At 42.3% G+C, this 23,705-nt stretch overlaps 2 protein-coding genes across 31 annotated transcripts in view; one reads left to right on the forward strand and one right to left on the reverse strand.

Moving 5' to 3' along the window:
* Positions 1-15,040, forward strand: part of PBRM1 (polybromo 1) — a 121,920-nt gene extending 106,880 nt beyond the window's left edge. For 13 of the 29 annotated variants that reach the window (XM_014868786.3, XM_044754254.2, XM_014868781.3 and 10 more), the window contains 6 exons: positions 149-350; positions 3,668-3,832; positions 7,482-7,637; positions 10,570-10,640; positions 10,751-10,967; positions 12,191-15,040. In XM_014868786.3, the coding sequence (XP_014724272.3) occupies positions 149-350; positions 3,668-3,832; positions 7,482-7,637; positions 10,570-10,640; positions 10,751-10,967; positions 12,191-12,363 (984 nt within the window). In that variant the 3' untranslated portion in view covers positions 12,364-15,040. The remainder of the gene's footprint in view (positions 1-148; positions 351-3,667; positions 3,833-7,481; positions 7,638-10,569; positions 10,641-10,750; positions 10,968-12,190) is intronic. The other 16 variants (XM_070493823.1, XM_014868791.3, XM_070493821.1 and 13 more) reach the window with 3 other exon arrangements.
* Positions 15,041-17,328: 2,288 nt separating this feature from the next.
* On the reverse strand, positions 17,329-22,234 carry UQCC5 (ubiquinol-cytochrome c reductase complex assembly factor 5). 2 transcript variants are annotated; one of them, XM_014826614.3, is made up of 3 exons: positions 21,847-22,234; positions 18,516-18,603; positions 17,329-18,200 (listed from the first exon to the last, which is right to left on the reverse strand). In XM_014826614.3, exons 1-3 carry the CDS (start codon positions 21,995-21,997, stop codon positions 18,188-18,190), a joined length of 252 nt encoding a protein of 83 aa, XP_014682100.1. In that variant the 5' UTR covers positions 21,998-22,234; the 3' UTR covers positions 17,329-18,187. The 2 variants fall into 2 exon arrangements, 1 of the variants encoding a protein (XP_014682100.1); XR_001395765.3 differs by having other exon boundaries at positions 18,153-18,200; positions 21,980-22,119.
* Positions 22,235-23,705: the final 1,471 nt, after the last annotated feature.

A 23,705-nucleotide genomic window follows, 5' to 3' on the forward strand; every position in this document is an offset into this window, starting at 1 on the left:
GTGTTTTGACCAAGAAAATGGCCAGCTATAAACTGAACGTGTCTATAAAACAGTAACTGTTGAATCACATGTTCCTGGTTTCCAGAAACTTTGAGCAATTAATCAAATGCAATGTTCTGATCCACTATAAGAGCTTTCTGTCTTACAGTCTACCCCAAAGTCTGCCAAAGGCAGTGCAAAGAAGGAAGGCTCCAAACGGAAAATCAACATGAGTGGCTACATCCTGTTCAGCAGTGAGATGAGAGCTGTGATTAAGGCCCAGCACCCAGACTACTCTTTTGGGGAGCTTAGCCGACTGGTGGGGACAGAGTGGAGAAACCTTGAGACAGCCAAGAAAGCAGAATATGAAGGTAAATAGACACTAGGCACAACTGTCTCTGCTTTCTAAGCAAGGGGGTGTTTTTAGGAATGCACGTGCATAAGTAGGTTTTACTCTCTTGTTCTTACCACTTGCACATGACCTTTGTGTTGAGGACTGTCTCAGATGGCTCCCATCCAGCAGTTTAAATGCCAGCCTTGACCTGACTGAGCAAGCACTGCCCCTGACTTGGCCTCTGATCCTGGTGTGTTTTTTTCCCCAAAATTTCTCAAACAAATATCTTACTATTAAAAATTGCATGATTTTCTTCTTTCATTGAGTCTTGTAAACACATGTATGTGGAGCTACGGAATGATTGTACAAGGGTGTTAAATATAATTTTGGTTAAAATTCATCAGAAAGGAGGTTTTCAAAATTAGTGATCTTCTGTTACGGCTCTTGATAAGCCATATGGTTAAACTCCAGGCTGAGGCTTGGCTAAAGCGCTTGGTTTCCTAGGCCAGCCCTGGCCTGTGCTGTGTCTGCATTCATAGCTACTTTTAAGGCACCTGGGGTCTCTCTGATAAAGCTCAACTGCCTTCATTTTCCTTTTACTCTATAAGTAAATCATTTGGGGCCATGAGCTATCATTCAGTGATTTGGTGGTTCTTAGCCATTAGGGACAAATACTTGAGAGAGATTTTTGTTTGTTAATATGAGGCATGGCTTTAATAAAGTGAGTAGTAAACATTAGATTAGGCAGAACTATTGCCATTGGAGCTGTATTTTTTCCATTTGGAATTGTATGTCGTCATTCGTTTTGCTAGTCTAGAGCCATCTCTCAATGGTTGACACAGTGGTCAGCCATTACTCTTCTCGGCCAGGTCCAAATCCATTATTTTTCAGCAAACATAAATTAATTGTTAAGGCTACCTGCTTTAGTAAAGTTTATGGAGTTTCCAAAGAAACTCTTTAAAAAAAGCATTTTATTCCTTTCATTTATTACATTGATTGATTATTATAAAATTATGGCAGGCTTCCCCAAGGATCTTCTGCAGAACCCTAATCCTACAAGATTCTCAGCTAAAAAACATTTGTGGCAAAACCAGTTTGAGAAGCACTCCAAACACTTTATCTCTTGGAAACTTACAGTGCTTATTCTCATATTGAAGTCTTTAGGACATACAGTAAAGAGCCTATTTTTTTCACCTGGCATTTTCTGAAACTTGACAGAGTATTCATGTAATACCTGTTAATAAACTAGTATTTTGCAGAACATTCTTTGAGTAACCCTAGTCAGTTCCATAAGAACCTAGAACTTTGGAAAGCTTTGATATTTCTGACCTTAGTGAAAGTTAAGACCAAATATATCAGTCAGTTGGACTAGTATTGGAAATGAAGCTCACATGGGTGTAAAGCCTGATCCAGGGCAAGTGAAGCCAGTACTGTGTGGCTGGGTTATTTAGAGTGTGAACAAGACAGAGAAATGTGTCTGGAGATAAAATAAAAGTAAAAATACTGGGGCAGGGCTGAAGAGAGGGAGAAATCATGGTTTCTGGAAAATTCTTCCAGATTCAAAGGGGAGTCTAAAATTCAGTGAGAACCAAGTGAGAGTAAGTTATGTGACTCAGCAATATCTGCCTGAGACACAAAATCTGAACTTTTGGTATTCGTACCCATTGAATGCCAAACCCAAAGTTTGGAGTTTAGCTGGTGTCATTTAATAATTCTCTTTTCTAAGACAGCCCAATTGGACTCCTCCTAGAAGAAGCCAATAGGTAGCCAGTCCAATATTTGATCCTTAGGTTTGGATTTTTCTTTTTTTGACTTCCTTTTTTTGCTCTCCCATTTTACTCTGTCATTTGTGTAATGAAAATACTAGAATTTAATGTGGGGGTTTAGGTCATCGATTTTTTTTACTGCTAGCTCAAGAAAGTAGGTTGTTCAAATGGCATTTGTCCCTCACGCTCATTGTACAGAGGATCTGTAAACTGGGACAGTGTTAGTGAAGGACGACAAATCTATGCAGGCAACTCTGTCGCAGCTAAGGAAGCTTTGACTTGCTTGACTTCCACATTCTTACACTAAAGGAGGACTGGAGCTGTTGCTTCTTGATTCTCTTCAAAGCCATGTGACTGAGTTATTTACCCCTCCTTAGATCAGCCAGCCACAGCCTTTTGAATTCCATGTTGGAGGGTTAATGTGTGGCAGTGAGTGTGATACCAGGAGTCAGGGCCACAGCTTGCTGGTTCTCTCTGTATCTTTGGACAAGTCACTACCTGTCTCCGAGGCTCAGTTTGCCCATGTGAAGAGTGGGGAGGATTTCCTATTTATGAATGGTGAAGCAAAATAAACCCTGTATTGTGAGAGCTTTGGGAATACACATTTATAGAGTTCTCTAGTAAGGGTCCAGCCTGCTAGCTCCCAAAAAGACTGAGAATGTTATTGTTGGGGCTCCTGGCTGTGGAGATCCAGACAGAGTAGCTCAAAGGAGTAAGGGGTGTAGCAGGGTGTGTTCCACAGCCCAGAACTGGCACAAACAAATGCTCCTCTTGCATTTTGGATCAAATAAGAGTGAATTCTTGAACTTTTGCTGATTTGGGTTGATTTACGGTCAGTATTGAACTGCTCAGCTTCAGGAAACCTGGCTCTGTCAGTATATTGTCCTTTGCTTCCTATGTGTATATATAATTCCCTGCTTATGATGACTGTAGCTTGGAGTATCATGTATTTTTTTCCCTTGGGGTTTATTAAACATGACTTCTTTGCTTCGTTAGAATGTAGAAATTAGCATTTATTTTCCCTAAAACCTTGTAGAGGCAGTAAGCTACTTTTCCCTTACAGAGTTAATTTTCTTCAGCTGCTAAACCCCATGACACTAATGACGAGAGTCCTCAAATCTAGTAAAATTGGGTGCAAGGAATCAGGAAAGTATAGTAAGTAACAATTGTGCCAAAAATTATAATGGGCCATGGAATTGCTTCATGTTGAAATTATAAGTAATTTGTAATGCTATTAATACTAGAATAATGGTAGTGCTTCTCATCTTCAGGGTGCCTTGTGAGATTAACCACGTTGGTTACGCTGGTGACGTGTTTAAATAAAACCTGTGCTTTCTGAATGTGTGTTGCAGTCTTAACATTCTTGAAATCTTTGCAGACCAGTTCTCAAGATGGGATAGGAAAGCTGGACTCTAGGTTACCAAGTGAAATCGGCCCGACTCCTCCTGTGTTGAGACTAGTCATCTACTGTTCCTTCCATTGAGACAGAACTGTTGCCTGTGTTTTTACTAGTCCTGTTGAATGCAATGGATGGTATTTTGAATTCCTGGGTTAAAAACAGAATTGAAAATCTGAAATGCCTTTACAGAGCGGGCAGCTAAAGTTGCTGAGCAGCAGGAGAGAGAGCGAGCAGCACAGCAACAGCAGCCGAGTGCTTCTCCCCGAGCAGGCACCCCTGTGGGGGCTCTCATGGGGGTGGTGCCACCACCAACACCAATGGGGATGCTCAATCAGCAGTTGACACCTGTTGCAGGTAAAAACAGGAGCTAAGACCATTTTTTTCCACTTTTAAGAAATTCCTTCATTTTTTTTTTCTCCAATGAGGAGTAGGCCACAGTCTCTAGCCTTTTCTCATGACAGAGTCAAAGTTTGAAGTCATCCATGTCGTCCTTATATCGCCTTTCCCATATGGGCAATGCCTCCCCTCTGCCCCAGAAATGGGCCCTGGGCCCAGCCCTGGGAATCAGTAGGGAGCAGCTCTTCCCTGGCTGTGGGCATGGTCTGGCGATATTCTCCACCCCAGACTGCTCTTGATAGAGCGTTATAGCAGAAAATATAAATAGACCCTGAATTCTGTTCTAGATGGACTTAGAAGAGAAAACATAAAACTAGTCTTTAGCTGATGTTGATTTTCCCGTCTCATTCCAGTATTCAGTTTGTCTTGTTCTACTGCAGCCGTCCTTAAAAGACTGACCATTTAAAAGGATTTTTGACAATGAATTGTAAATCCTTTCTTGGTCACCAATGTGCATGACTGCTAAGTGGAATACAAAATCCTTATTCAATTCATTGTGCCCACTCTGTAATGCTTTTCTATTTGATTACATTAAACTGCATTTTCTGTTAGTATCCCAGTCACATATTTTTAAAAAAAGAAAAGAAAATGATGAATGTGGTTTGCTTGTGTGTGTTGTCTCTGGTTCTGGTAGCCATAGCAAATTTGGCCATTCTTAAATTGAATATCCTCGTCTGACATGTCTCCAGTGAGAAGCCTGCAGACCACTTCTCAGGTCCCTCCTTCGTGATCTCTCTAAGCCTGGTGAGGTCCATACAAGCCACCGGTGTTTGTTCTTAAGCAAGCAGTCTGGCCTCTTTTTGCTAGAAGTCCAAGACAGTGTTGTTCAAAGCAGGCTCATTGGGATGCCGTTTTTGTTTTTGCTTTTTTTGTATTTGCTTTTTAAGGAAGAGTAGCATAGGATAAGTTTTCCATTGTCGCTCCTACCTTTTGTGATGGCAAGTTCTCAAATGCACTATCGCTGACCTCAGCAGTTGCACTCGCCAAAGCACATCTGAATCATGGCTTTTCAGTACTTTCAGTGTAACTGATGTTGATCTAACAAATCTCATAATCGCCTGCTCTATTCCATGGCCCATTTTGGTTAATGGGGTTCCAGAGGTTTTTAGAAATCAGGCCTTGAACATGGGGACTTTGAAAGTTAGAATTCCCTCATTGACATCCTGTTTTGTTCTATCTGATGTGTGATATTGTAGCATTGTGCCCTTGACTAAAAAGCCCAGGGACATGTTAACAAAGTGAATTCAAACAGCTAAAAACATTTTTAAAAAAACAGCAGCTGCAGCATTTTAGCTCCCTGTTGGGGAATAAAATCATAGAGCTCTGATGGGAGAGGAGGGTGGGGCCCCCTTCTAGAAAGCCCCTGCTCCATTATTAAGTGCGTGCTGTCCAGACTTCTGGGCCATGGGAGTGAAGGGCAAGCATTGTCTACAGTAACCAGTCTTTGGTCCACAGTGGGAACTTTGCAGATAAGAGGGTGATTTTTTCATGTGTTTACAGGTTACATAGGGCCTAAGTCTTTTAGCCTTGTTGCTGTCTGAGACCAGCTTTGCTTACAAGCATTGAAGCTCATTTGAACACATGTGACTGGGATAATAAATGCCAAAGTACAGTTTAATGAAGACAAGTGTCATGTCTTTCAGGTCTTAATTTCTTCACCTACAGCCCATGAAGGCTGCGTTCAGATGGGCTTTTGTAATTGAAAGCAAAGCCTCCTAACATTCTTGAATTGCCACCTACTTATCTCTAAAAGCTGTATCTGGTGGTGTGGTTAAAAGGCAGTTTGGTAGCAGTGGATCTCCTCATGTTTAAGATGATGGTGTCTGTTCAAAAGTAGTTTTTACTCTCTGAATTCTCATTTTTTAAAAATGAAACTCAGGGCCGGCTCCATGGCTGAGTGGTTAAAGTTCCGCACGCTCCAGTTTGGTGGCATGGGTTCGCAGGTTCGGATCCTGGGCACGGACCTACTCCACTCATCAGCCAGGCTGTGGAGGCATCCCACATTCTAAAAATAAAATGGAGGAAGATGGGCACAGATGTTAGCTCAGGGCTGGCCTTCCTCGTGAGCAAAAAAAAGAGGAAGATTGGCAACGGATGTTAGCTCGGGGTGAATCTTCCTCACCAAAAAAAGAAAAAGAGTGAAAATGAAACTCATAATCCTTTTTCATGTATAGAGGTATTATTTAAAATTTGTTTTATTGGTTTGTATAAGTTTTTCAGTCAGCTTCGATATGACTGATGAAGCAGGCTGAATCAATCTCAGAAATTTCAGTAGTATTATAGCTTTAAAAGACTAAACTTTTATAAATAAATACCTTTTAAATAATTCTTCAGGGACAATCAAAGAGTGAAATTCTCAGAATCTAGAGTTTTCCACTGTTTCCCAGAGTCCCTCTACAAAGAGTATGTTATGAAAATGACATGTGGCACCAGTCCCGCCACCCTGCCTTTGTGCGAGAAGCTGTGACCAAAGATGATTGCATTTGGGGGGAGCCTTGTGTTTATTCATTGTGATCATTTCAAATCCAAGAAAAGTCAAGTTGTTTTTCTTGCTTAAAAAAAACTGTTTTATGGTTTTAAAGGTCTTTTGATAGGTGAGTCTTTGACATTTTGAAATTACTTTCTTCCTTTCACTCCTTTTGCCAGAAATACTTGTTTCTTGAAACTCTTCCCTAGCCAGCAGAAAATATTTTGTGTTGTGAAGATGCACTTTGAAAATAAAGGAATAAAAGCCTCTGTTCACAGAAATTCTGTATCTCATGAAATATTCCCTGTTAACTGAAGGTTTATATGAGGACATTTGTGAGCTTGGAGACAATGATAACAATTGGCATTTTCTCATGTCAGCAGAGCCTGATTCTCCAGCCGTTTCTCCTAAGGTCTACATGCAGACTACTGAGTGACCTGGGCTTAGGTTGGCTGGGAGGGTTAAGGTTTCTCTTTATTTTATCGTGTTTTGAGATCTAAAGATGAAACATCATTCATTATGATGGCTTTTAGCTGATTCCCAGCTTAAGCCCAAGCATCATCCATTCTTACTAGCAGTGGTAGGGCTAGCAGGGAGGAGGAGTGGATGTAGAAGTCTTGAAAAATTTTTGCCTTCCTCCCCCAAGCTGGAGAACCATGCTTTCTGATCAGGACTGTGCGCCTCATTTCCCTCCATTCCAGTTTCCCCTCATGTGTACCCACAACAGGCATATGAATGTGGGCAGAGTGGAATGATGGGATTTATACTGTGTAATTAGAATCACAGTCAACAGAACTGGTCACTCTGTTTGAACAGCTTGCAATATTCATGACCTTGGGAAGGCTTTTAACTGGAACTTCTTTATTATTCTTTAACTGAAAACATGCAGCATATTTATCCCAGGGAAGATAACTACAAATAATAATATACTAAGTACTAATTCATCCAGAAATGTTGGGTTTCATATTTGTAACTTTTTATTTTGTTCATTATTGCAACAAAATAATTGCACTAATTGCCGTTATATCATGCAGTACTAAGGGCGCTTTATTCATTGGTAGTGCATGTGGGGGGTTTGTTATTACTTAGCTCATGTTGCATGTTAATGATGCATGTCTGAAATTTGTTGTGTCCTTCAAGGCATGATGGGTGGCTATCCGCCAGGCCTTCCACCTTTGCAGGGCCCAGTTGATGGCCTTGTTAGCATGGGCAGCATGCAGCCACTTCACCCTGGGGGGCCTCCACCCCACCATCTTCCGCCAGGTGTGCCTGGCCTCCCGGGCATCCCACCACCGGGTAAGAACTTCATGCTCATTCACTCATTAATCTCATCTTCATATTCTCTTTTTCCTCCCTCAGCCAGTTGTTCCAGGAGTTACCTGCTGCCCATTGTGGGCAGGCCTTCCTCCCTTACTGAGAATACCAGAGATGTCAGGGGTATCAACACATAGCAGCAGGGCCTTCCCTGTGTGTTGAGCAGGTGGCTCAGCAGCTGTGCCCTTGGGCACCTGGTGGCCTAGCAGCAGCACAGAACACATGGCAGAGATCAGACTCAGCAGACCATGGTGCAGAAGGCATACTCTAAAATCACTCAGATAATTTGACATGTGCTCAAAAAGTCAAACATAGCCCAGATGCCCTCTTCATCAGTGAATTAAGTTTGCCAATTTGCTCCATCTCCTGCTTCTCAAACAGCCCTTTTAAAGGAATTGCAGAATTGCTAATGTAGAACTCTTCAGAACTCCTTCAGTCGATCCTTCTAGGAACAAAAAGGAGGGAGGGAGGGAATTTGCACTGAACGAGTTTTCTGTATCTGAGTCCCCTAGGAAGCATGACATAACATTTTAAAGAACAGCGTAGCCCACCCTACTAACTGTACACACTGGTTTGTCTGTCAACAGAAGCTGAGAAGTTAATTCATATAGAAACTTACAAATGGAGTCTAGAAATAGCTACAGTTTTACTTTATAATTAATTAGCAAATTGAAAGATTATGAAAGGAAAATCACAAGTTCCCATTTAATTGCCATCATATGCAAAAGAACTGACCCTTAGCTATAATCTAGTTGGAAGGAATGTGATCTTAAGGTGACTTGGAGTAGCACTTCATCCATTATCTAAAATATCAGATAAAGGGCCAACCCAGATGATAAAATGTAGAAATGTTAAATTTGGTTACACCAGTATTAGACCTACCAATCAGAGGGTATACAGAGTTCCAAACAATGCTTCAGAGGGTGTACCCAGCAGTGTGCAGAGTGAGCGAACCCGGTGGCTTGGCCTAGAGCCTCCAGCTGCCCTCTTTGTGAGTATTGCTTAGAGAATAGCCGTAACTCCAAGAAGTGTTTGATCCAGAAGTACCCAGAGGAAGAAATGTTTGTGGGAGTGGGTGCTTCGTTATCGAAATGGTGGCCTGTGTGTGAGTTGCTGTTACAACAGGAGTCAGTCATAAAATGGTTGGGTACCCATGTGGCAGGTAGAATTGACCTTAATTCTATGCCTTCCACCTTGTTATAGGGTATCTGACTGAGTCAGTCAGACCAGGTCAGAGTTGACTTCTAGGTGCATGTGGCACTCAGTGGGAGCCACATCTAAGGCCAGTACCCTCTAGGTAGCAGATATCTTTTGGTGGGTGTTGGGACTTAGCTGTCTCCCTTTCCCCATTCTTCAGATTCCAAATTGCACTTGAAGGAAGCACAACAGACCTGATTATAGTCAGGGAGACAGGGAAGAGCCCTTCTTAGTGCGTACACATGCACACGTCTCATCGGGCTTTGAGGAGAGGAGAATTCAGGGAGCTCCTCTGGTGACTCAGTCTGCATTCTCGCTGGCTGCCCCCTGGCATGGCATTTGTAAACAGAGGAAGCAGAGAGGGTTGCTGATTTGTTTGTGCTACCCTGCAAAGATTAATACAGTCAGCTCAGGGAAGCCCACTATGTTGTGGAATCTAAGGTGGGTGAGTGTCCTTGTGGGGGCAGAGGTTAATAACATGTTGCTTGAGTAGCAGCTTACCCACCACAACCTCTTCATTCATTCTCAAATAATCATTAGGATCCTACTATGGTGATCCAGGTACCCTTCTTTCTGGGTATTTAGAATATAAAAATCTCTGCCTTGTAACCAGAAAGCTTGTTTTTACTTATTTTCTCTCTAGCAAATGTCTAATACTTCCTGGAAATGGCATTTAGCAATTCTGAACCTTAGAATAGTGGGCTGGTCCTGCCTAGTCAAAATATCAACATTTTGAATCCAGAGAAACTATAGAATATGAAGTTAGCTCCTCTTGATCCTTCTCTGCAGCCAGCAGGACTTGTTTAAGGTTTAAACAACAGCTCACCAGGGTTTTGGTTGTAGTTTGTTAGTTTTTAATAAACTGGGTCCCTTGCCTATTTCTGTGTTTTATGGAAATGGTAAATGAATGGTCCTGAGATTAAAATAGCCCCAGACACTAAATTTAGGACCTCTCATTATTATCAGCTAGTACCTATGAGACAGAAATTGCTTGTGAGGAGTCACCAAGGGAAGTTTACGAAATTATTACCAGATGTATAGTACAAATATAGTAGGACCATGAAATCTTTCTCTTTCCGTTTGTCATTTTGCATTTGAAGCAACAAAACTGCTCTGCTTCCAGATAATCCCTTTTCAAAGTGCTTCTCTATCAGATGAAAGTGTCCTCTCTCATTAGTGACTCCAGTTAGAACCATAGGTGCTGGTAGACTGTGAGGGAACAGCAAGGATATGTTTCCATAAAGCTCATTTAACTGTGCATTTGCACAACCTCTTCTTTTTGTCCCTAGTGTCCTAGCACACTGCTGAGCCTGATTGCAATACTGTTACTGCTGAAATTAAACACAGGCTTCACTTGCAGGAAAATGTGTTGTCAGAAGAAAAATACCTTGAAAATAGTGGCGTGTTTCGATGATAGCTTCTTAGAGAAATACTAGAATTTATTGCAGGGTTCAAATCATTTCTAAACCATGAATAATTAATGTACAATTGACAAGTTGTACTAGCATTGTACTTAAAGTACCTAGAAAACAGAAGAATAGGAATTTTCTATTTGAATGAAACATCTTGTTTTGTGTGCTTAGGGTTCCTATCCACAAAGACTCAAGGGCAGAGAGCCATAGGTTTGCATTATATGGCATCATTTCTTATCAGACAGTAGTTTTTCAGTTATCTCAACCCAGAACCTCTAATTGTACCATTGCATTCTGAATTATAGGTGTGATGAACCAAGGAGTGGCCCCTATGGTAGGGACTCCAGCACCAGGTGGAAGTCCATATGGACAGCAGGTGAGCCTTCCAGTTGGATTTTCTAGGACTTGACAGAATTCAAGTTATACTCTTTCTCAGCATGTGCTGAGTATTTCTTTTCCCTCACCATGGGGTCTGTGCTCTTTCAGGTAGGAGTTTTGGGGCCTCCAGGGCAACAGGCACCACCTCCATATCCTGGCCCACATCCACCAGGCCCCCCTGTCATACAGCAGCCAACAACACCCATGTTTGTGGCTCCCCCACCGAAGACGCAACGGCTTCTCCACTCAGAGGCCTACCTGAAATACATTGAAGGACTCAGTGCTGAGTCCAACAGCATTAGCAAGTGGGACCAGACCCTGGCAGGTAAGAAGAGTCCTTCTCAATAAGCCTTTGAGAAATCCACAGTTCCTCAAAGTCCACTCACTGCTATTGGCATATTTATTATAGGATAGATATCCATTTTTCTTACACAAGTAAGATAAATCATACATTTAATAGAAGGGTTAGGAGCTTCTTTGTTCACGTCACACATTGAAAATGGTTTTTTGTTGAATTTCAGAGCTTAGTTTTGTCATAAACATCACTGCCATCTTTTTTAAGTATATTCTGAATTTGTTCAATTATTTTTCAGGCAGTTGGGCATTAGCACAGATGCATTTGGGTAATTTCACCTCAATTTTGAAAAAAAGGAAAATATTGGAAATCATATTTCTATTAACTTATCAAGTTATTCATTTAGTTCACTAGACTTAATGTATTTTCAGTACATACTGAAATAACTTGCCTAGTTTCTGGAAAGAAATTTGGAAGTTTCTACTCATTCTTCATTTAGAAACCAAATTTGATAATTTAATTTCTTTTAAGGGTAGTAGGTATGCTTTCCCTTTCTTCACATTTACCTTTTTTTAAGACTGGCACCTGAGCTAACATCTGTTGCCAATCTTCTTTTTTTTTCCTTCTTCTCCCCAAAGTCCCCCAGTGCATAGTCGTATATTCTAGTTGTAGGTCCTTCTGGCTCTGCTATGCAGGACACCGTCTCAGCATGGCTTGATGAGCAGTGCTAGGTCTGCACCCAGGATCCAAACTGGCAAAACCCTGGGCCGCCGAAGTGGAGCGTGTGAACTCAACCACTCGGCCATGGGGCCGGCCCTTTTTAGGAGTTTTTGTTAAAATTGATGCAATTATTAAATATCAGGAGTGCCTACAACAAAATATTAATGATGAGATCTTTTAGGTGTTTGTGCAACTCTTGTGTTCCCATTCTAGTAGAGAATTATATTGTGCAGCTCTTTTGTGAAGTCATTATTAGAAATTAGATAATTTCTAAAATACAAAGCATAAAACAACGAGACATCCTTGGCTAGGTGGTTTCATGCCTAAGTGAAGTAGTTTTCTAAAAACCAAGATGCCTAATAAAATGGCATAAGAAATTTGCTTAGAAATATTCTGTAGAGTTAAAATTTATAATATTCAATAAATAATAAGTGTTTTATGTTTTAATAAATCTATCAGACCTTAGGACTGAGGGAAAATTTCTTACCTTAAAATTCCTGTTTATATTTCTCCGTCTGCACTTCAATTTTCAGCTCGAAGACGTGATGTCCATTTGTCAAAAGAACAGGAGAGCCGCCTACCCTCTCACTGGCTGAAAAGTAAAGGGGCCCACACTACTATGGCCGATGCCCTCTGGCGCCTTCGGGATTTGATGCTCCGAGACACCCTCAACATTCGCCAAGCATACAATCTAGAAAACCTTTAATCACATCAATTACGTTTCTTTTCTAGAAGCATAAAGAGTTTTGTGGAACAGTAGCCATTTTAGTTACTGGGGGTGGGGGGAGGAACAAAGGATGATAATTTTTATTGCATTTTACTGTACATCACAAGGCCATTTTTATATAAGGACACTTTTAATAAGCTATTTCAATTTGTTTTTGTTATATTAAGTTGACTTTATCAAATACACAAAGATTTTTTTGCATATGTTTCCTTCGTTTAAAACCAGTTTCATAATTGGTTGTATATGTAGACTTGGAGTTTTATCTTTTTACTTGTTGCCATGGAACTGAAACCATCAAAGGTTTTGTCTTGGCTTGGGGTTTTTGTTTTTTGTTTTTGGGGTTTTTTTTTTATAAAAGAAAAAACAAAATGAAAAAAAATATACACACACACACGAGTTTACAGATGAGTTTAAGTTGACAGTGAAATGTGAAGTTGGTCCTAGTTTACATCTCAGAGAGGGGTGTGTTCTTGTGTCTGTTTCATGTGCCTGAATGTCTTAAGCCACTTTCGCAAAACTGTTTCTTACAGGTGAAGTGAAGGTTGTTATTTAGGTTATGGATGTTTGGCAGACATGGCACATTGCTCTATTAACTCAGAAGCTTGCTCCAGAAATCTGAAATCAGTGCTGTGCATCCTTCTGCAGCTAGTACATCTCCTGGACACCTGGAGGGAAAGATCACTTTTTCTGTGCTGAGTTAGATACCTATGGTGTCAGTTATTTTTGCAGAACACGTGCACAACCCTAAGTTATATTTAGTCTTGGCAGGTAAGTTTGAGGGTACTTTTGATCTATTTATAATGAATTCACAATTTATGCCTATATATTAGTTGATTTAAAATTTTGAATCTCTTACATTGGGAAACATTGAAGTTCATCTTGAAGAAAGCATTGAGGTGTGCAAGGACGTAATTTATTTTTAAACATAACACCTAACCCAACATAGGGAGGGGAGTGCATAACAATATATGAGCTGTGTCAGAAGCATAATTATAAAAGGGTACAGTGCCTGCCTATGCAAATATGTTTTAGTATTTTTTATTTCCTCTTCAGATGTGGCATTTTTTTCTTCTAAGTTAAAGTTGTAATTCTTAACCAGAAATTTAAGACTTTTTGAAGTATTTTTTAAATTTAGCTTGTGCTTTTGAATTTCAGGAGAAAGGAATCATAATTTTAAAAAATGCTCACTAAAAAGACTATTACAGATCCCAAACACTTGGGTTTGATGACCCTGTTTCTCCATATGACCCTAGAATAATCATTTGGAGGGCAGTGTATGATGCTCAGATAAGTGGAAAGCGTCAAACACGGAATAGCGTTTCACTTGGCATTTTTGAAACCTGCTTTATTGCAACAAGATGGTTGCCATCGCGGTGGAGCATCCACTTCTGTTTGCAAGTTGAGAGAGTGACTCTCAGAGGATGCTTTTTTCTTTTAATCTGGAATGAATCAATACCCAGGTATTTAATTACCATTCTTACTAAATCATGTGGACAAAAGAGTGTAGAACGGAAAAATAGTCTCTTGTATCAGATACGTTAAATACAGGAGGCCCTTGTAACTTAATTGCCTGTAGTCAACCACTGGATCTCAATTTGCATCAAGTATTTTAAATAATTCTGAATTTTAAAAAAATGTATTACAGTAGTATGTCAGTACCTTATTGTCAAACTGAATCAGATAAAGAAAACTTCATTTCCTGGTTATTTGGGCCATTGAATCATCATGAACTGTATAATACAATCAGATTATTTTATTTCTAGACATCCTTGAATTACACCAAAGAACCTGAAATTTAATTTTGGTTAAGTTATTTATTTATTTCATGCACCCATTTTATTTCCCTTTTTAAGGTCTGGATGAGACTTCTTTGGGAAGCCTCTAAAAACTCTCCACTGTGGGCTATGTGGGGCATTAGAAGCCAGAGCACTCCTCCTCCAGGCTCCTTCCCAGGGTTTGGAGGTGCTGTAGGAACCATAGATCCAGCAAGGGGCTTCCCTAAGGCAGTGCAGAGCCGGGCCAGGGGGCCACTTGGCAGGCCCTAATTAAGTTTAAAAAAAAAAAAAAAAAACTATGTATTTATTTTAGAATCATGTCTTTCTGTATATTAACCTGGAGAATATCAATCAATATTTAGGATATAAGATTTGAGGTCAGCCATCTTCCAAAAAAGAAAAACCAAAAAAAAGCAAGTAAACAAAAAGTCCTGACTTAAGAAGGTACAAGTGAACTACACATCTTTTTTCATGAGTTTTATGAACTGTAGTGATATGGCTTAGAAAGTATAAGGGCCTAAATGTTTTCAAAATGTCAGTTCATGTGGAAAAGAATTTTGTCTATGTGGGAGAAAAACCTATAGGTTTAAAATAGTATGTCAGCCAACTGATTTAAAAGGCCTTGAATTGCTTTGTTTTTGAACCCACCCTTCTCTTCTTATGAGGAATAATTGAGAGGGGACGCTTCTTTGTGTAAAATCTCCAAATTGGTGTTGTTGACTTTTGAGCTTGAACATTTTCAGACCTGATTAAAACTTGGTTTATTCTAATTTCTGTATCAAAAGAGGTTTAAGTGGTAACTAGTCTTATAACATGTATGTATCATATGTTTGTTCATCTAAAGCTTTTTAATCCAAATAAAAATGGAGTTTGCAAAGTGATTTGGATTAACCAGGTTTGGTTGTTCTGTTAAAGCTTGTGTCAGATGTTAGTTCCAAGCAGATTTCCTGCAAGCCTTGATTTTATGCTGACAGGGATACGGCTGCCAATTGAAGGGAAGAGAGCTCCTCAGGTGGAGGCAGAAGTCAGTGTCCAGACCCTGGCTGAGGGATCGGGCTGCATTAACAAAGCCGAATGTAGTCAGACGGCAGTCTGGCATGCCCCACGCCAAGCTGGCAGTCAAGGAATTCCTAACATGTCCTCAGTATGGGCAGAAAGGCAGGTTGAAGTTAAAAATGGAGAGTTACTGATGGCGGAAGGTAAGGAAAGCATGTCCTGTGTCATAAAGGAGTGTAACCCATTTCAAACAGTCAGCTGTTTGTGGCCAGAAGAGACAAGTGGCCCAGGTATGTCTTTAACATCCTTATAATCTCTTAAACCATGACCACACTTTTAATAGAAAGTGTTGGTAAAAATCAACCAACTGTTTTCCTCTAATATCACTTTGCAAATCCCTGTGGTTCTGTTCTCTTAAGAGTTTAGGGATGTATAGCCATCTGTGCTCATGAGCATATTTTGAGTGATCGTTGATGTATAGTTAAACATTCCACTATGAGCAAACAAATACTGCTAAGTATTACTGTGTTCCTCTTTAGTTTAGAAGTATGCTAGGTCAGCTCAGAAAGTTCAGAACTGAACACATTAACAGAACTATTTCTATGCCCAAAATAGATGTGCTATTCACGTTTTGTGGATTGTACATAAGTGTGGCAAGAAATTCCAAATTTAGTACACGTGTGTGAAGACTAAGACCCAATACTGCTTTACTAGGAGAGAAGTTTTTTGGAAAATGCCAGAGTCCAAGTGTATACTTTTTTAAAAGCAGTTAACTCTGTGAAAAATTCAAACTTACAAAAATAGAAAGAGATTAATGTGATTAAGATAACATCAGAGGGGCCAGCCCAGTGGCACAGCAGTTGAGTTCGGACGTTCCGCTTCTCGGTGGCCTGGCGTGCGCCACTTCAGATCCCGGGTGCGGACATGGTACCTCTTGGCAAAAGCCATGCTGTGCTAGGCATCCCATGTATAAAGTAGAGGAAGATGGGCATGGATGTTAGCTCAGGGCCAGTCTTCCTCAGCAAAAAGAGGAGGATTGGCAGTAGTTAGCTCAGGGCTAATCTTCCTCAAAAAAAAAGATAACATCAGAGATATAGGCAAGACTTTCAAACTAGGACTGCTAGATGAACAAAGACAGCCCTTGCTTATTATTTACTGTGCACCTAACATAGGTACTTGCCCTCTCAGTTCAGAAGATCAAATGAAGCTATAAAGCCTGCGTTCTTTCCCCAACACTACAGTGGAAGTAGACTTCTAGCATGTCTACCAAAATTAGATTTTGGTCATTCTAGAATAAGTACTGTGATTTTTGAAATTGTTTTGCCTTTTAGTTCACACTAGAGGGCACTGCAGTTCTATAATCAGCATATAAGATTATGGTTCTTTTCACTTTAAGTTCCTTTAAATAATTGCAGTATCTGATAAGTAAGGTAGTCATATTCCTTAGCAGGAGGGTTAAAAATTTTTTCCAAGCAAAGTTGAAAAGCTTGCACCTTGGTTAAAACAGATTAGTTCTGGGGCTGGCCCGGTGGCACAGCAGTTAAGTTTGCACGTTCTGCTTCGGCGGCCCAGGGTTGCTGGTTCAGATCCCAGGTGCAGACCTATGCACCACTTGTCAAGCCATGCTGTGGCAGGCGTCCCACATAGAAAGTAGAGGAAGATGGGCACAGATGTTAGCTCAAGGCCAGTCTTCCTCAGCAAAAAGAGGAGGATTGGTGGCAGATGTTAGCTCAGGGCTAATCTTCCTCAAAAAAAAAAAAAAGATTACTTCTTACTCTGTAGCATCCAAACTAATGTGCTCTGAAAGTATCAATTTAATAGAATAATTCCTATAACACTAACTTGCCTTTAAGTCAGACATTGTCCTGTCATCTTCAAAGGTTTGTTGTCCTTCAATAAATCAGCACTTTATATATTTTCAAAAAGGAGAACAACACTAGGGAGAGCTAACACAAATTTCAGGCTAGTGATTCTTTCTAGGGGGGGCCAGGGAAGGAACCACAGCACACACACAAGTTAGCTGATGGTTTTCTTAGCATTTACAACTATTCTTTGTAAAAGGTGTGTGTGTGTTACATATTCTTTATATGTATCAAACATTACTAAATTCTCTGTATGAATCAAACATTCTAAGACTTGGGGTGGGGAGAACATATGGAATAAGGCCATATAATTGAGAGAATCATACCACAGTTTAATTTCTTATGCAGCATCACTAAGATGCCTGTGAGGCTAGATTCACCAGGAACTCTTTAGTTGACGTAGCCTTTCTCTCCCAGGTGCTGTTGGTCATCACTGGTCTTCACGCTCAAGCCGTCTCTGAGCAGGTAGAGCTTTAATGAGATCTGAGTAGTCAGTGGCTATATTGAATTGGTTCTAAGATAAATGGACTAACATATTAGAAAAAAATGCCTAGAAAAATTGAGATTTGTGGCAGAGGGAGATCATTAACTTGAGGATACCCTGTGTCTTTAAGTATCTGCTTCTTTATTCATGAGCAGTAGTTAAAAATCATTTTGAAACTTAGTCTTTAATATGCTATTTTCTCGTTTGGAGATATTGGATGTAGTTATCTAAGTATGGAAAGATGCCTTTCCCTTTTCTATCAGCTGACCCAAACTTACTCTTGGTCAGATTGCAAAATCTCTCCCAATAGACTGAGCTTCTGATTTAGCTGAAGTCTATGGTTGCTTTACACTGTGAAGTTTCATTTCTTAGGGAAGGAACAGTGTCTTCATCTTCAGCAGCAAGATGAAAGCTTTATCTTCACCATAGCCAGGTGTGAAGCCTGTTGCCGGCACCCCCTCCCCGCCCCAGTCTTCATGGAGGTCCAGCCCTTGTATGTTAGTGGACCCAGGCAAGGGAAGGGGTTATTTCTGTTCACAAGAGCACTTAACATGAGTAGTGTGTGATCAGTCAGGAATTCCCACCACCCGAGCAAAATGTTTACAGATTGGTAGCTGGCAGAAATGTAATCTGTATAAATATCCTGGTTTAAATGATCTTGCAGTAGAGAGCTTTTATGTCCATGATTAAATCTGAATTCTGCAAAAAAAAAGTAGATAAGATTATCTTTTGTTGCCTAAAACAACGAACTTCACAATTCAGACTGCACTGAAAAGCATCCTGATTGATGTTTGAATTTTTTAAGAAATATTTCATGGACTAGACTCAATGGGTAGGTGTGTTTTAGGAGGAAACAGTTTTCCCACAAGTGCTGTCCAACAGTGACTTGGGAAGTATTCAAGCAGAGACAGGAAAACTAAAAATTCTTTGTAAAGGCAGTTCTGTGTAAGAACAACAGATCTGAAAAGTACATTTTTAAAGGAGTTGAAACCAGTAGTAAAATTTCATATTCACTTTATTGATTGCTGAAGTTCAGTCTCTGGTGCATCTTCCAGCCGTCTCTGATACTGTCTTTCTGAGGCTTTTCTACGGTAGACATCATCTGTATCAAACAAAAATTTTACTTTTAAGAAACCGAGGAATTAAAAATACTCATCTGTGTAATTTAACCAATAATCTAGGTCTGTCACCTATTTCTGAATCTCAACATTAATGTTTAACTCAATGCCAAAATAAACTTAATTTAAAACAAAATGGGGCCAGCCCCAGTGGCCTAGTGCTTAAGTTCAGTGCGCTCTACTTCAGCAGCCCAGGTTCAGTTCCTGGGCACGGACCTACACCACTTGTCTGTCAGTGGCCATGCTGTGGTGGCGGTTCACATACCAAAAAAAGGAAGATTGGCAGCAGATGTTAGCTCAGGGAAAATATTCCTCAGCAAAAAAATAAATAAAATGAGTTCAATGAGGACTATATTAATGAAGCTCTGGACTTCAGTAGCAGGGTAAGAGTCAAGGTCTTCAAAGACAGGATCATGTCTCAGCACACCTCTTAGCAATGTTGTAAGAATTTCCTCACTTCCTTTTCCCCCATGATTTCTGTTCTCTCTGAAATATCCTTCTTAACTGAAACCTGGCCCCTGAAAGGCACTTCTTGCCCTACGGCTCTCTGCTGCTCCCTCTCCCAAACCCAGGAACTCAGGGTGGGGAAGTAAGGTCAGTTTCCTTGTTCTCAGCTGCTGCTTTTCCAGACTACTGATTCTCTACCCTCTTCCTTTGGGGCTTATGCCATTTGCCATCATCTCTGCAGTGGCACCTGCTCTCCATCACTCCCTTTCAGTCACTGGAAATGCTAGCATCTAGCTCAGGCTCCATCTTCCTAGGCAACACCATTCCCCACAGGGATGAAGCCCAGCCCCCTTCACCTCCCTGACTTCTCCAGTCAACTTCTGCCATCTACTTGCAGTGTTCCTCAAGTAATACATTCATTCTGCTCTGACCACAATCTCTACTATCTTTCTAGCCCTTCTGTCCTTGGACCTCTGCCAATTTCTTCCCCAGGTCCTTGGCCCCTGCCCAAACCAGCTGAAATTCCCTCTTTGTCAACATCAACTTCTTGACACACCTTCAAAACGCCAACTACAGATTAATCCAACTTCCTTCCTTCTTGCTTCATTCTGCTTGCTTTGCACTCTGGGGCCAACTGCTGCATCTAACTGGGTGTGCTGTGAAGCCTGACGATCCTGTTTCCTCAGCCATAACCCTGACCCACTCCCAAATGGCCATGAACTCTTTCTTCAGAAAAAAGTCATCAGTAAAGAACTCTTCCAGCTAACTTCCAAGGGCTACTCCTACCGCCCCACTCTGATCCCATCCTCTCCCACTTTCTCAGAGGCCAAGGTATCTCCAGCCTCTCTCCACCTACTCTTTCCTGATTCTCATTTGCCTCTCTTCAAGTCTCTCTTGGTCTGGAAGAGGGAGCTTACCTCCCATTCGCAGTCAAACCTCCTGAACTTCCTGTCTTCCTTGATAACAGACTCCTCTGGTTTCCCTCCTGGCTTTTCTGGCCCCTCTCAGTCATCCTGAAAATGTTGGAGTTTGACTCTGATGTTCATCACAATCTGCTTGTGAACGACCCACAAACCCAGATCTATGGCCCAGATCTGCCTCCGGAGCTTCAGATCTGTATAACCATCTCCACCTCAGCACATCGAAAATGAAGCTCAGGATTGTCCTGCCTGTGTTCCCCCTGCCCCAGCGGTCCTGCCAGAAGCTTCCACTCCTCATCTCTTGAGTCTACCCAATCACCAAGCCCTACCAATACTATCTCTGGGGTGTCTCTCAACTCCACCCACTTTTTTGCCTCCCTTCTGTCCCCACTCTAGACCAGGCCACCACCTCAAACCTGGACAACCACATAGCCTAAGTGTCCCTAACAGTCTCCTCTCCACAAGAAGCTATTCTTCACATGTGTTAATTTGCTGCCACTTGGGGCCAGCCCCGTGGCTGAGTGGTTAAGATCGGACGCTCCGCTTCAGTGGCCCGGGGTTTCACCAGTTCAGATCCTGGGTGCGGACCTACAAGCCATGCTGAGGTGGCATCCCACACAGCACAATTAGAAGGACCTACAACTAGAATATACAACTATGTGCTGGGGGCTTTGGGGAGAAGAAGAAAAAGATTAGCAACAGATGTTAGCTCAGGTGGCAATATTAAAAAAAAAGTGCTGCCACTTAAAACCCTTCAATCCTTTGGGACATACTCTTTGTTCTCCAGTCCATTTGTGGCCATGCAGGCACCTCTAACCACTTCATCCCTTACTCTGCTCACTTGCTTCAGTCCCTCAAACACAGCATACTTTCACACCAAGGTCTCCATGTCTACTGTTACCGCTGGCATGAGACACTTTCAACTCCACACACCTTCCCTCATCTGGTTGACACTGACTCAATCTTCAGGTCCTACCTGACATGGTAACTCCTCCTGGAAGCCTTCCCTGCACCATCTAGTCCAATTGAGGTGCCCCACCCAAAACTCCCATGCTCCCTCCACTTTCCCCTCACACCACTGATCACACTTAAACAATGTTTACATCTGTCTCTCCCATTAGAGCTCTTCTGGAGTAGGGGACCCTCTGCCTTGTTCATCATGTCCTCTCATCAGTGCTCATTAAATATTGATGAATGGATGAACAGAAGGTCTGAATATCTTTAGAAAGCAGTAATGTAATTTTTTTTTTTTAATGAGGGTTAGCAACTCTCAAGTGATGCAGTGTTTCTGGAGACGGACAAAGCAGAAAGGGCCTAGGGATTGGAGAAGTCTTTCCAGAAGAGGAACTAGTTCAGCAAAGCAATGCTAGGCATTTTTTCACAGTGCTGGGCCCTGGTGCCAAGGACTCTGCCCTGTAAAGACAGTGGTAATTAGCTAAGCCGGACAGACCAGCTCCCTCCAGGGTTTGGACTGAAGAGTACAGAGAGGACTGGCCAGTTAGCAGGAGTTTCCATGAATCCTCAGGATCCCACCCCCTTCTGTGGTACTGTGAACGAGGCTGTTCTTCATGTCCAAATAATATCACAGGCATATTATCACGTGCCCTCCCCTCAAAGTGCAGGGAAGGTCTCAAGGTTGTTCGCCAATGTGCCTTTGTCGCCCCCGTTACAGGAGGACCCAAGCCGGTCCCTAGGGCCCAACGAATGACCTGCACTTGCCCTTCTGACCAGGGTAAAAGCAGCTCATCGCTCTGGGTGGAACGAACGGTCTGCAACCTAAGAATATCCTCCAGGAAAACGGGTCCCTTGCCGCCTCGTGCCTTCCTGAAATAAAACGGAGGCTGCTGCACCCCCACTTACAGAAGGTCTCCTGGCCCACGCGCACTTTAATCATGATCCACTCCATTGTTCCTCCCAGGACAAAAAAGAAGGGCAGGAACCGGTAGACGCCGAGTCGCTGCTTTCCGGGCACCCACTGCAGAACCCGCCTCACCTGGGCCCTGGAAAACATGCCCGACCGAAGTCGTGGAGAGGGGTACGGCGGAAGCAGGAGCGACGTGAGCTGCCCCAGCCCCTAGACTGGAGCGCCCGGGTGGAGCCGAGCCGTCCCGCTCGTCCTTGCCAAGGCACAAAGCCCGGGTGCCGTAGGACCCCTACCCTGCGCCCCCGCCAGGCGCGTGCAGATCTTCAGGAGCTGAGCGCTGAGCCCCAGACCCAAAGCCTGGGGCGGCTCCACCAATCAGAGTGCGGTGGGGTACGCGGATCCGCCAATCAGAATGCGGCAGAGTGCGCGTGCTCTGTGAGACCGGCCCGGCCTGAGGGGGCTGGCGCAGGCGCCTCGGCTCTAGAGGCGGGGCTCCCCAAGGGGGCGAGGCCTCCCACGTGGCTTCGGGCCGGTCCCGCCCCACGACCTCTCTGGTACAGGCTAGTGCTCAGAGTTGGCAGCCGCACCCCCTACTCTGCCACCGCCATCTTTTTTTTAAAGTCCTGATAGAAGTGATGACCCTCTCTGATGGACTAAATGTGTACTACACCATACTCTAAATGCAATCACTCAACGCTTTGCATTTATTTCAGGGTCGTGACTGGTGACTAGACTTTTAAAAATAACAGAATTTGATATGCATCATTGAAAGCTGAACTTTATCATGATCACAACAAAAGGATCTTGTGAAAAACAACTCTAAAATTAATCAAAGCTATCCTATATGGGACACTTAGCATTATACAGGGACTTGTAGGTGCTTTTTATGCATCATCTTCTTATTCACAATAATCACAGAACCGCAGGATGGTTAAAGAGCCTGGGCTTTGTCAAAGCACATCCCTGCTCTACACAAACTCTCTTAGCTGGTCTGTGCCTCAACTCTCTAACCTACAAAACGGGGACCTTTCTCTGAAGCTTTGAGAGGATTTAGAGAGATAAATAAAGCACTTAACACAATGCCTGGAGCATAGTTACTGGTCAATTAACATTAGCTATAATACTATGATGATGATGGTTTATTGAGCCCTAGCTCTTTACATGTATTCCAGAACCTACTGAACCTCGCCCCTATTTTCATCATTTCCTTTTATAGATGGGGAACTGAGAAGTTAAGAAATTAAGCCAGGTAGAAGCGGAACTCTGACTCTAGGGACTTCACTCTCACTGAGTTGCTGTGCTTGCTGAAGATGTCTATAAGGGGCTGTCACCTCATTACCTAAGGACAAAAAAACTAGGCAGTATCTTTGAGAAGGGAGACAACTATCAGACAATCTAAGAAAATCAAATGAAAACTTAGAACCAATAAGAGAGTTTGGTGATGTGGACACAAAACACACAAAAACAGGCTGGAGAAGAGAGAGAGCAAACAGGGGCCCTGTAAAGGGTCATAGGGTCTGCCGCTGAGCAGCCAGGCCAGCTGCTCAGATAACCTGCCTTCTCTTGGAAGCAACCCCACCCAACCGCCCACACACACCCTTGGTGCTCACTTTTTTTCCCCCCTCTAGGGAAGATAAGCCCTGAGGCTAACATCTGTGCCAATCTTCCAATCTTCCTCCACGTTATATGTAGGTCCCAGCCACAGCATGGCTGAGGAGTGGTGTAGGTCCGCACCAGGGATCCAAACCCAGGAACCCAGATGTCCAAGCGCAGCTTGCAGAATTTAACCACTATGCTGCAACAGTCCCTTTTCTCTTGGTAGCTCTGGGGGGCTGGATGCCTCAGAGCACCCATA

Source organism: Equus asinus, chromosome 21 (assembly GCF_041296235.1).
Source record: "Equus asinus isolate D_3611 breed Donkey chromosome 21, EquAss-T2T_v2, whole genome shotgun sequence".
Classification (NCBI taxonomy): Eukaryota; Metazoa; Chordata; class Mammalia; order Perissodactyla; family Equidae; genus Equus; species Equus asinus.